This window comes from Serinus canaria, chromosome 11 (genome assembly GCF_022539315.1).
Source record: "Serinus canaria isolate serCan28SL12 chromosome 11, serCan2020, whole genome shotgun sequence".
Taxonomy (NCBI): Eukaryota; Metazoa; Chordata; class Aves; order Passeriformes; family Fringillidae; genus Serinus; species Serinus canaria.
The window spans coordinates 7,293,238-7,306,339 of record NC_066325.1 but is presented as its reverse complement, the minus strand read 5'-3'; the positions used below and the strand labels follow the sequence as shown (position 1 = coordinate 7,306,339).

At 42.6% G+C, this 13,102-nt stretch overlaps 1 protein-coding gene across 12 annotated transcripts in view; it reads left to right on the top strand.

Annotated features, from left to right (window-relative positions):
- Positions 1 to 13,102, top strand: part of MYLK3 (myosin light chain kinase 3) — a 50,613-nt gene that overhangs the window by 21,772 nt on the left and 15,739 nt on the right. For 7 of the 12 annotated variants that reach the window (XM_050978791.1, XM_030227775.2, XM_050978788.1 and 4 more), the window contains one exon: positions 12,936 to 13,026. In XM_050978791.1, the coding sequence (XP_050834748.1) occupies positions 12,936 to 13,026 (91 nt within the window). Of the gene's footprint in view, positions 1 to 9,175; positions 9,871 to 11,900; positions 11,967 to 12,935; positions 13,027 to 13,102 lie in introns of those variants that run through there. The other 5 variants (XM_030227773.2, XM_050978783.1, XM_050978784.1 and 2 more) reach the window with 2 other exon arrangements.

Sequence of the window (13,102 nt, the reverse complement as noted above, 5' to 3'; positions counted from 1 at the left end):
TTTGGAGGGCTAACATCTTGCTGCTTTTGCTGTTCAGAGATATTTTTCTGAGTCCTGTGTAGAGTTATTTGGAACTCCTCAGGTGCTGTTGGTTCACATCCTGCTCTTCCTGTTCTTGCACTGCACAACACTTACCTATAATTCCTTTGAACAGTTGTCTCCTGTTTTGTGGAGTTGATGCTGGGACTGCAGAGCTGCTGATGGAGATCAGGCCTTGGCACCTGCAGTTCAGGCTCCTGCTTACCTGGGGGTCACTCTTCTCTCTCCTAGCAGAGCAGCTCTGGGATGCAGGCTCTGGGCAGTCCATGTACTGCAGAGCCCAAAGAGCCCTCCTGGGGTCAGATTCTTGGCAGGCTGTGCACACTGCTGTGGAGAGCTCACAGAGGCAGACAGACTGAAAGAAATGAATGGAATTGGTAAACCATTCTGAGGGATTGGGATTTTTAGAAAAACACATGATTGACAAATTTCTGAGCATCTCAGTTTTTAACACTGTCTCCCCAGGCTTTGTGGGAACTCAAGAGGAAGATGTCATGTGCTCCAATTTTAATTTTGCACCATAGTGGTCTGCAGTCTAAATATACTCTATTGAGTATCCTTTCAGACAGTTCATATCCCAGAAACTAAAGTAGTAAACTATATATAGTCTGTGACATTACAAACCAGGTTTGTTTTCACCTTCTCCATGGCTGAATTGAGATGGCAGGAGCTAACAGGTCCTCCTGCTGTTGTCTTCTTTATTTGTGGCTCACCTTTTACTCTCTCATTGGTGTCCTTGTTTTGTTGTTCAGGCTTGAGCAGCCCATGTGCTTTCTGCTCACCTATCTTAGGCATACTTCTGGTTTCAGGTGCTGAATGCTTCCCGTCAGAGACCTGATTCCTTCCTGCCCTGTCATTGCATGGTCACTGATACAGTCTGGGGCTGGGCAGAGTCAAAAAGAAATGCCCTTTTTCTATCAATATCTCTGTTCTGGTTGTTTTCTTGGTGGGTTCCTGTTCCCAGTTTCAGCTGAAGTCCCCAGGAGCCCAGTGTGAGAAGCTTCAGGCTTCTGGTTAATTCTCAGCACCCCTTTAGGAATCAACACAGCTTGGTTTGCATCTCCCTTGACCTGTCTTGCTATAAATTGCTACAGATTTGATGACTGACTGACCTGCTTGTTCCTGGGTTTGCTTTATGCAGAATTATCAGGTTTAGGGCCAGACCACATTGGCACAAGCTACCAAATGTCTGTGGGTCATCCCACTGTGTGAGGCAGTTGTCACCACAGCCAGCAGGGATGTCTTGGCAAGGCAGGTAGGAAGCTGCCAGTCATTGCTGTGGGACACTGAGCTTGATCTGGGGCACTTTCATCTGTTTTATGGTCAGTGCAGAATCCACTCTTCACTGGGTTGATTCAGTTTACACAAACTTTGTCAGAATTTTCCTGTTTCTCCTTTTGTGTGGAACAAGAGCATGAGACCCTGTATTTTACCATTTTCAGGGATATTATGTAGGGACTCTTGCCAGCTGTAATTTGCTTACCTCTCTGCAGAACATGACAGAAGTATTTCCCAGCATCCAGCCCCATGTTTTAACTCCTCTCCTAATTTCTTGCACTGAAAAGGTCTTGATGCACTGTTACTGGATTTCTAGCTGGCACTGCCCCTACTACCCATTAGTGACAAATACTCCTGGTATCAGCTAATATGAAATCCAAACCATTTATATCCTGGATCTTCTATCAGCACTGTTATTTGCTTGCTTTCCTCTGAGTGTTTTTGGCTTTGTGGTGCCAGGCCTTGGGGCTGTTTTTGTAGTCCAGCACTGATAATCAGTGTGTCTGTTTACACTACAGCTGTCTCTGCAGTGCAGCTGGAGATTAATTTGTCACTGATCTAACAGCAGAATTCCAAAATCAATGATTTATTTGTTTTAATTCAGGAGCTTCCTATGAGTGCAGAGAAATGTCTGTGTGCTTGAGGAAAAGAAATGCTTTGGAGTCTGTTGACTGCTGATTTAAGGTAGCAAGGTGGTTCAGAAGCAAAACTTCCTGAGTCCTGACAGAAGCCCTGCAGAGAAGCACTGGGGGGTATTTGCTGTTTTGGGAGTGGAAATGGCTGTACCAAATGTGCTCTGGATTTCTGTTCTTACTAGATATTTGTGCTGAGATACTAACCCCAGATGGAAAGCTGGACCTCTGTGCTTAATCATTCCACTGGAGCCCTAATTCAAGGCTTCTGTTTCACACCCAACTGTTCTTAAGCTATCTGCTTTAGAGAAATAAACTTAAAAACTTGCCTTCTCATTCCTTGCTCTGAGAAACTTGATTCCTGTTGTTAGTTTCCTTCTGCAATTCCACTGGCATGTGGTATACTATACCCTAAAGTTCCTTTAGGGAAACTTTTCTGTAGATCACATTCTTTTGTTTGTTTCCTGTATATTTCTTCCAACCTGATAAAAACCATTATAAGTTTAGCTGGAGATGTTTTTCATGGCTGAGATGGATGCAGCAATTTCTTTGCTTTTTGCCAAACATTGAAACATTCACCTAAAGGACAGCAAGGGGCTCCTGTGTGAGCTTTGATTACTGAGAAGAGTTTGCAAAACCACTGCTTTTTGTACACAAACTCTTTTATTCTCAATCCTTTTCAAAGCAGTTTGTGTTGAGACTGATGGTTATTAAGCCTGAACTGCTGGTTATTCCTGTATTTGTGAATGATGTCAAAGCAAAATACCAGAGATCTAAATCAGCAGGTGAATATAGCACATAACAGACTTCATTATAGGGCAGATAATATTTACTTGATCTAAAATTTTTTTAACGTGATGTTTTGGGTCTCAGTGAGAAATAGCAATGTCAAAGAGTTCTAACTTAAAAAATCCCCCCACTGTTAAATTCCTGCAAAGACCATTATTAGCAAGGAGCAGTGAATGCAGTGCTTGGTGTTTGTTGAACCACAGTTGGGAGCTGTCAGGTGGGAATGTGAGTGAGAGAAAGAAATCAGGGACTGAGAGCCCAGCTGACACAGGCCTGAGATGATGGCAGGAACTGCTTCTGTAAACTCCACCTGGGAGTTTCCAAGGGTGTGTGGCTGTAGCCAAGGGATGCTGGAGTCCAGTTGGATGGTTTTGGAGGCTGGAGGCTGCCTCTTGCATGGCTGCCTGTGAACACTTCTGTCTCTTAATTCCAGTGCAGTCCAGCATGATTTGAGGTGCTTGTGTGTTTTACCTGTCATAGACCTAAACCCCTGCAATGCAAAATCCTGCTGAGGTGGTCATACCTCAGTCAGTATCCAGGAAGGGGGGGCTGGAGGACAGAGTTCTTGCCCTTCAACCTTGGCAATGTAAATGGAGAAGCAAAGGAAATAGTATGATGTGTTCTTACAACCACTGCCAGTCATGGTGGTGAGAAAGGTGGAGTTGGAAATGATGGTTACAAGTTAACAAGTTAGTACAGCTCTGAGTGTGCAGTTTTGTTGTATCTTTTCAGACTTGAAGCTAAAAAGATCTTCTGAAGTAGGAAGGGAACAGAAGTGCAGGAAGTGCAGTTAGGGGATTTGCATCTTTTTAAACAAAAGCATGTTGCTGGCAAAGTAGAGGCTTTTCTGAGGGATTTGATTTGAAGCCAGTCAAATTTCAAGTCAGCAAGAACAATTGTGCTGGTTTTAATGTGTTTTGGAGCAAACTCTGGATTATGTAAGTTTGTTTTTCAGAAAAGTTGCCTGTCTAGAAATAACCCTTTCTTATGCAACAGGTCTGTTCCCTGTGTGTGTGTCCTGAGAGCCCTATCTCATCACTTCAGTGAGGAGAATCTGCTTTTACTGGTTTTACTCCTGTTGGCATTACTGCACAGCCAGGGCCACTCTCCTGTTGTGGCAGATCCCCACTGACACAGAATTACTTGTACCTGGGCAAACTGCATCGGCACAAGAGCTTTTGGCAGGTGTCAAGTGGGCCTTGGGGCTCTCTGCTGAGCTCCCAGTAGTACTGAGAGAGCATCTTGTAAGTAAGAGGCTTCTTGAATCTAAGGGAAGCTTTTGTGGCTGACCCTTAAAATCAGCAGGCTTTATGAGGAACTGACTTCATTAGATATAACACCACTGAAATTCAGGGGAAGCAGGAACAACATGACTTGTTTGTTCAGTTTCTAGAGGAGAGGTCTTTGTTGAAGGGTATGGAGGAGTGGGAGGGTGAATCCTTACCACCACACTGAGGAAACATTCTCAGTTACCACTTTTCTGCTCCACAGTTTAATAGCTGCTTAAAAATAAAATAAATGAAAGGACAAAAAATCCAAGTAATGAGCTTTCTAATGTAGTTTCTGTGAATAACAGACTTGGTGGTGAGGAATAAGCTCTGGGGTCAAGTGAGTGAATGTGGATAGACAGCAGGTGCTCTGTTGGCATCCTGAGAGGCAGAGTAACCTGGTGGAAGGACTGTGGGCAAATGGTAAACAGTGTTATCTAGAAATCTCATCACTTTGATGTAAATGAAATGTCATAATTGATCTGTCCAGCTCTCTGCTGTCAGCTGCCTGGCTGAGATGCATTACAATAGTGCACATGGTATCAGGTTCAGTAACCTATCCCTAGCTCTGCTGCTGCCTGCAAACATCCTTAGGTTCAGTTGTCTGGAAAATAATGAAGTGGAGGTGGGGAAGGAAGGCAGGACTTGCAAGAGTATTTCCTCATTGACCGTGTTAGCAGTTTTCTCTCATTCAATACCTAGAAATCCCCAAGTTTCCATGGTGATTGTTGGGGGTACCTGGCACCAGAGCCAGGTTGTGACAGAGGCAATATTGAGTTGTTCTTGCCAGGGTCACCTGGGGATACCAACAGTGCTCCATAGATCCTTTGCCTGGCCAGGTGGATTTCAACCAACAGGGCATGAGAGACCTGGGCATGACCCCACCTTAATTAAAGGTGGGGTCCTTGGCCTTCTAAAGCAGGTGTGGTCCAGTTCCCAGGGTGAGGAACTGGACTTTCCCCTGGTCCCAGCCATGGGACTGGATGGATTTAGCCAGGCTGTGTGGCATATCTTGCCTTTGGAAGTTACTCCTCTGAGTTAGAGCCACTGCCTCCATTGTGCTTGCAGTTGTTAGATTTGGTCTGTTGCTGCAGCATTACCCTGTAGATTTAATAAATTTACCTTTTGTGCTGTTCATGAGAAACAAGGTTTAGTATTTCAAAAATTTAGGTACCCTAAAAAGGTTCAGTTTCCCTTTCATTTGCTGGAGAGAAAAGTAGGAAATGTATGTTAATGAGCTGCAGCAATTAGATGTAGATTAAGTAGATTTTCATTATAACTTGAAAAAGCTGACATCTGGTTTCTAAATATGTAAAAAGCATTTGTAAAAGAGTTTACTTTTTTTTCTTGTCTGAGCAAGGTTTTTCAGATGTAGCCAGGCTGCTTTGAGCTTCTTTGCTTTGGTTTTTCCTTTTGTAATCTCCTGATGTTTTGCCACATTGCATTTTCCATCTCCTTGGAACTCTATTGCACTGCAAACTTTTCCCAAAGCCTTTAAGTTCTGCATTAAGCTTTGGCTTTTTATAGGCCATATAAAAAGTTATTTTTTCACTTTCTTATGTATTGTCAGCCATCTCCAGTTTTACAATGTTGTTGGAAGCAATGCAACAATCTAATGAGATGATCTGTTTGAGCAGCTGGTTTTAACCTCTGTGACATTTCTCATTTGGGGTATCAGTGTCTGCTGTCCCTTCAGTACATGGTGTAGATTTTTTTTTTTTAATATTTTGTTTTTCTATTCACTCCATCTATGAGGATTTTTTCCTTCCTTTGGGTCACACCTAGCAAGGAGGAATTGTAACTAAACTACCATATGATAGATCTTCTGTGTTGAATCTGAATTTTTCTCTTATTTTCTGACATCTCTCTCTCACAGCTGGGAGTGTGTGTGAGAGGTGTGAGCCAAAGAGGAATAAACTCTTCTCCCCCTTAAGAATAGAAGTCTCTGTGGCATCATTGGTTCAAGGTCACTTGTAGTTGTGTTTCTCCAGCATGTGTGTTCCTTTTCTCTGCATTCCTGAGATACCTGATACCTTGGAGGTGTTTTAAAGGGATCAGGAAAGTTCATTTCAGTCCAGCAGACAATGGAATCAAGGTAGTTGCCTGCACACTCCAGATCCCAGTGCTCATTTTCTTGTTACCTAGAAGAAATGAGCAGGAACCCACAGGAGACCAATTGTCATCAGAAGCTTTGTTCAAGTTACACCCAGACAGTGATGGAGCCTTGTGGGTCACCAGTTTGGGCAGTGCCAGCAGGGGTGACTGAACATACCTGTGCTCTCTGCAGGGGTGCCACAGCATTCCCTGGCACTTGTTATTCATCCAGCACTCTGTACATTTGGGGGCTGAAGATGAAGCACCCTGTGTTGTGGTATCTAAGTGTAAAATGTCCTTGTGAGGCACAGCCCCTCACAAAGCAAAAGTGACTTTGATAGGCTGTGGCATTTGTCACAATGGCTGTGCTTTTTTTGTGATGTCAGGCATTTTAGGATTTTTCCCTTATTTTTGGTAACTATTGAAAGGCTTGGGACTAGCAATGGAAATAAATACTCTGCAGGCTGCTCAAGCAAGATCTGAACACTGGGCACTGTATCAATGTTCTGAACAACAGTTGCCTGCTTTTGTAATTCAAAGCAAAAGAAATAAAAGGGTTTTTGCCAGTATTTGAGGATATTATCATCCTGAAGGGAAGACAAACTGTTAGACTTGCCAGAGCCATTTTTTTCTGGTTGTGTGTTTGCCAGCAGTGCAAAAGGAAAGAGTGGAGGAGAAAATGGAAAGAATAAAGAATAGCTGACCTTAACTTTGTGACAGATGTTTAAAACTTTTTACTTTGGTCCAAATGAGGTTTCCTTCTCTGTCCTTCATCCCATCTGTAATTTTGCAGTTGTTTATGGAGGCACAGTTTGATGGAAATAGTATACTAAGTCAAACAGCTGCATCAGAGTAGGAGGCGGTTATGGCTGTATCTTCCCTGTTCCTCAGACAACACTAGCAAGGAATGTTTGCTGCATATTTTTAGCAAGAATTTTCTGTAGAGCATTCTTTCAAATATTTCTCAGTGCACTGTGTGAAAAGTTGGGTGGTAAAATCTCTTCCATGTGGCTGGAATTCACAGTGCATGTGGCTGAATCCAGAGGAGAAGGGGATGGGATTTTTTTTTTTTTTTTTTTTTGAAGCCCCACATTTTGCTTTACACAGCATTTACCACAGTAAGTGAGGAGGATGAAATCAGTTACATGGATAATAACACTAGATAATAACAACGGGGCAGCAATCATGCTTTTTGCTCTCAGTTGTTAAATAACTAAGTAGCTCAAGGTTTTGTAGGACTCCTGTTTGCCCCCAAGCACAGCCAGTTGTGCTCCTGGTTGTACTTGCATTGTTTTTGTGCTGTGCCTGGAGTAGCACACTGGTGGTTGGTGGCAACTTGAGTTCCGTGTGTGCAGCTGGGGATGACTTTCTGTGACTAAGCTTCCTTGCTGAAGTAACTGCTGTAAGTTGTCTGACTTCAAATACAACACTCTCATGACTCTACTACTTTCTTCTTGTTCCTAACACGACAACATTCAGCAGGTACTCTTGATTTAGTGAATAATGTTGGTTGTTTTTATCTTTTGTCATCAAGCATGTTTTTGGGCTTGAAAGAATTAATTCCTAGGAGGCAGTTGGCTAAAACCTCTTGATTCTTTAGCTGCAGTAGTAAGAGTTGCAAGGCATTTATTGCCCCTGTCCTAAACCTTCAAGACAGAGCTGCATATTTTACTGTGTTGTATGGGATATCACAAAACTTACACCATTCTATCCCAGACCACTGTGAAAACACCAGTGACTTTAAAATACCTTTTTGGTCAGGAGAAGTGACATGGCACAAAGTGCCAGGTTTTCTTTTAAAGTCATTGCTTGATATTCAAACTCTTCTGTGAAGGTGATAAACAGTCCAAGTCTCACAGCTTTGGCTGTGTTTTTTGGTTGGTTATTTGCCTCTAAATGTCACAGAAACACCAGGCTGGCTATAATTACATGATGGCCTTGGTAGGTGTAACACTTCTTTTAATGTGTAAATAAAAATTCTCATCTTACAGAAGTGGCAAGGAACCAACATTATCTTGAGAGGGTAACTTTAATGCTGCTACTACTCTGTGGGAAGGGTTTTAATGTCTAGAATGTTCTGTGTCATACAGGAAATTCACTTAAAGAGTGACATTTTCTCTCAATATGCCCTTTACAAAAAAATGAGGAAGGGACTGGAGGCAGAGGGGTGCTGAGTATCCCAAAGGCTTTGCTGTGGTTCCATTGTTTCCCTTCCTTGCTCTGCACTCAGCAGTGCAGAGGGACCCGGGAGAACCAGACACAGTCGTGTGACAGGGTCACATCTGGCATGGGACAAACTTCTCTCTCTTGATGCCACAGTTCATCCTCTGTGGCAGAGAACTGGCTCCCCTTCTGTGTGCTATTGTAAGGGTACATTCAATAATGTTTCTAAAGTATTCAGAGCTGTGGCAGTGGAGCCTGTGCAGTGTGAAGTGACTTTTTCTGTTCTCCAGTGACTGTAATTTGTATAGTAAATATGCTGTGATTCAGAAGTGAAAAGCAAGTCACTAACAAATCCTTTAAGATTTATTATTTGATAATTTAATTGCTAATAGTTAGACTAATTCTGCTGTGCCTTCATTGATTTTTTTTTTAAACTTGGTTCATTTTTATAACCTGGGAGAAAGATTTAATTTTAGAAGTTTCAGTTGACAAAGACATGCTGGTGCTAGATATGTATTTCAGGTCATTGTCATTGTACTCTATTTTTAAATTCAAGTGCCAGCCAACTGAAAGAGCACCCTGTGTCTATGCTGGGTGTTCTGCATCCATGCTACAGAGCTGAATTCTTCCAAGCTTCAGCACAAGGCCAGCCAGTTTACTTTTTTTTTTTTTTTCTATTTAATGAAGTGAACTGTTCTAGCACCTTTTCATTATCACAGAACTAAAACTGGTCATGAAAACAATCCCCCTCCCTCCGGAGGCCTGTGCAGGCATTGGCCATTGTTAAGATGCTTGCCTATCAACAGCCACTCGAGAAAGAATTTTAAATGGTTTTGTGACGTCAAGGAGGCACAAGAAAACACAGTCTGGTGCCAAATTGCCTCCATCATTGAAAGCACACAGTAAGAAATAGATAACACAGAAATAAATCTTTTGTGCAGTAGCTATCTCACGATATGCTCTAGCAACTCCGGTAAGTGAGCTTGTCTGGTGTAGGAATAGCTAAAGAAGATGAACTTTCAGAGCCTCATTTTCTAATTTATGATTAATGCAAAGCCAGCCTAATCTGTCTGACTTCCTGCTGTCTGGACACAATGTCTGTGGGGAGCTTGGACCTCGCTCAGGGAAACGCCCTGACCAAGTTTCAGCCTACAAAAATGAACAGTTTGAGTACGGTGGACAAAAAACTCTATCTCTTGAATGAAAAGATGGACAAGCTGCTGCATTTCCAGGAAGACATGACAGGCAAACTGCAGCGAGTGGACAGAGGCATTGCTGCTGTAGGAAATGGCATTAACAAGCTCACAGTATCCCAAGCAGCTCCTGATGGCACAGATGCAGTGCAGAAAGGCCTGAAGGAAGCGGACAGCGCTGCCCCGCCTGATGTGCAGAGCATGTGCTCAGAAGTGTTGAGTTTGATGAAAGCTGCCCAGCTAGATGCCTCCAGGCATAAGGAGAGGCTGGCAAAGATAGAGAAAAGGGTTGACACGCTGGATAAAGTTATTACATTTGTGGGAGAAGTATTAAAAAATTCTAAAGTAGTGGATTTCATTCTCAAAGGCATTGTGCCCTGGAAGAAGGGGAGTCTGCTGGAAATCCCTCTTGAGGTTGGTTTAGTTTTACTGTTCTTCATTTCACTTTATGACATAGCAGGGCTTTAGGCTCTCCTGTCAATCTCTTGCATGATGCTTAATTCAAGTTTTCCTTTCTGTATTGCTGGTACAGGTTACTACTGGGACCTTTGAATTGCAAGGCTCTTAAGGCAGGGAGCAAGCTCAAAACAGTGTCTGAGGTTCCTGAAGGGCGCTAGGCAGTCCTGGAATGGCTGTGAGGAGGAGATTGCTACTGGAAAGGAAAATTCAGCTTCTACCAGTGCTGAAAGCTCAGCAATGTCACCCAAATCAGTGACTGAACTGAGGCCCCAGTGAAAAGTATGAGTAACATACTAGAAACCTTTGGGTTTTTTTGAGAAAAGCTTCTACTTCCTTGTTCATTCACAAATTCTGAACACAGCACCAGTTCCTGAGACCTGTGCTGACTTATGGTCATGTTACTGAGCAGATTTACACATCCTTTGACATCTTAGTTGTCTTTAGCTACATTTTTGTGATGCAGCTGTGACTTCATCAACTCCATTGGCATCGTTCACCTCTGAAATCAAGTAGTTCTTGTGTTTGCAAGTTCCCAGACATCAGTTCCCAAGCATTTCTTAATTATTGAGGACAGTGAGGAACAGGCAAGACTAGATAGGGTGTTTTAAAATAGATAGCCTTGTTTTTGAACAGTTACAGGCATCTGGAATTAGTTGTAGGTCATGGGAGTTTCCATTTTTCACTGTGACTTCTACCCCACCATGGGAATGAAAGAGAGGAAAACTGCAAGAGGTGGGATATGTTTATTCATTCTAAATCTCCATGTATGTGGAGATGTGATTACAGTCAGGAGAATTTAACTCAAATGACCATGTCCATTGGTATCTAATGCAAATATTTTTCACTAAAGCTGTAAAATCCTTTGATGGGGAGGTGCATCTAACCCATTAGAAGAACAGGGCAGTGCTTGATGGTAATGTACCTTTCCAAGCTTTCAGTGCTCTCCTGGTCTTCCTTTAAGTGCCAGAGGCTGACAAGTGAGCTGGTCTGTTAGCAGACAGAAGAATTTATAAAGTGCTTCCATTAGTGTTGAGAACAATAAATTGTGCATTAGTTATCAGCCTTAAGTCTGTATAGAGATAAGGCTCAGTTCCTGCAGTTCCAGCTTCAGTTCTCCAGGTTTCTGGAGAAATGGGAAAGTCTGATGTGTTTTGGGTAGAGCTGTGTTATTACAGTCACTGCAAAATGCCTGGAGACAGATATTGTCCTTTGCCTGATTTTGTGGCTAGGCAGGTAGAGATTGAGGTAGAATGACCTGCTGGTGACAGCCTGGTGCCCTGGGAGGGGGTGGAGGTCTGTGTCCCAGGCTCCAACCTGTGCCTTGGCTGGAGAGCAGTCAGGGTGTAGTGGGACAGCACCTCTGTGGCAAACTCCAGTTCTGCAATATGACCAACATTGTCCTCCTTTCTTGTTTCTGGTCATGAACACTTTTTGAAATTGGAGCATGAGGTCAGCCATAAAACCTTAAGTCTGCTTTGATCACAGACTGCTGAGTGATATCTGAACTAGCTTGAGCTAGTGAGGCTGTGTGTGTACGTGACCTGGCTGGGAAACGTGGAGCAGAGCACAGGTGAACAAATTACCTTGTGCTGAGCCATGTGCTAACTTGGGTCTGGATTTTGCAGCCTTTTGTGTGATAGCAGCACAGACATGTCCAAAGAGCTGCACAGTTGCAGGGGGAGCACAGAAAAAAAGAACTTGCTGACTGCTTGTTCCTGTTTTGCAGCCTTTGCTGTTTGTACCAGGGCTCTGCTTATCACAGGCTGGGCTGGGAGTGGGGAGGTCCTGTTTGCATTTCTGGGTGAAGCTGTTTGTGACAGCATTCCAGGCATGCCTTGGGAATGCTTATGGAAGAAGTTTTGTGGGGTTGGAGTCAACAGAGACTATGAATTGAGCTTCCTAGGTTCCAAACCTCTAACTTCTTAAAAACCAAAAAATGCACCAGCATTAAACTGTCACTTACCCGAGGCTTTCTTTGCATGTAGGATTGTGCCAGAATAATGTTCACCCTGGTCATTGTTGCAGGTTTGCTTAGAGCTGTAATAAAAAGGGTAATGATTTTTTCCTACTTTTCCTCTTTGGGTGTTTTGGGTTTTTTTTTTTTTTTGAATGGGGAGGTGGGGAGGCTCTGTTCATGGTGTAGGGTTGGTGCATGAAATCCTTAACTGCTTTTACTAACAGCTGAAGGGCTGATGTGCAGCTGTCTTGTAATCAGTTACCTGCAGAAATACTTTATATGTTGCTTATTTGCTTGTACAAATCAGGATAGGAGGCTAGATCATCACTAGATTTTCAACTGTATGTCAACCACAGGAAATATTATGCCTTTCCCTAATTTTGTGTAATGCTTTTTGCTGCACAGAAGTCAGTTGTAATTTGATTTCACATGTATTGCTGTGTGAGGTCTTTAGTGGTCCTGTTACAAAATATTCCTCCTCTCAAATTGATTGGGGGGAAAACACTGCTTAAAGATAAAAATCTGCTTTTCTTTTTAATCATTCTAAAGCTGACATGTGAAATGTCAAGTACATACACAAAAGTTGATCTAAAACTAGAGGTTCTTTTTTGGTATCACCTCTTATCAGGTCAAAGAGTGAATTTTTAGGTACCTTGAGACAAATATATTTTGACAAATATATTCAGAAACACTACTTTTCATTCTGTCACCAGCCAAAAAGCAATAGAAATACAGCATCGTTTCTTTTTCTACTGTCTCATGTTTCACATGTCATACTTTTTAATCAATGTGAGTAAAGATGACAGGAGGCAAAAACCCTGACAGTGAAAATTTTGGAAAACAGTGAGCTAGTGTATTAATCTGTTATGTTGTTTTAAAAGGATGCCTGCCTGCAAAGGCAGGGAGAGACTGGAGGAAAGTAAACACAGCACTGACTACTAATTCAGAAGAGGTATAACTGTCCATTTTCAGAGTCTGAATGCCTACCTAGTTGCAGGAACCTAGTGAGAAATAGACACTCTTGGCTGTAACTGTAATTTCTGTGTTCCCCTGTCATTTTTAGGCCAAAGATAAGTCTGAGGAGAGTGGTGCAAAACCTAAGCATGTGCTTAGTAGCAGAGGAACCCAGACTGAAAGCAAGAAGCCTCTGGAAGGTATGTATCACTCCAGGCATGCTGCAAGCTTTGACTCTAGAATGTGCAGCAGGCAAACTGGAAATTAATAGCCTGC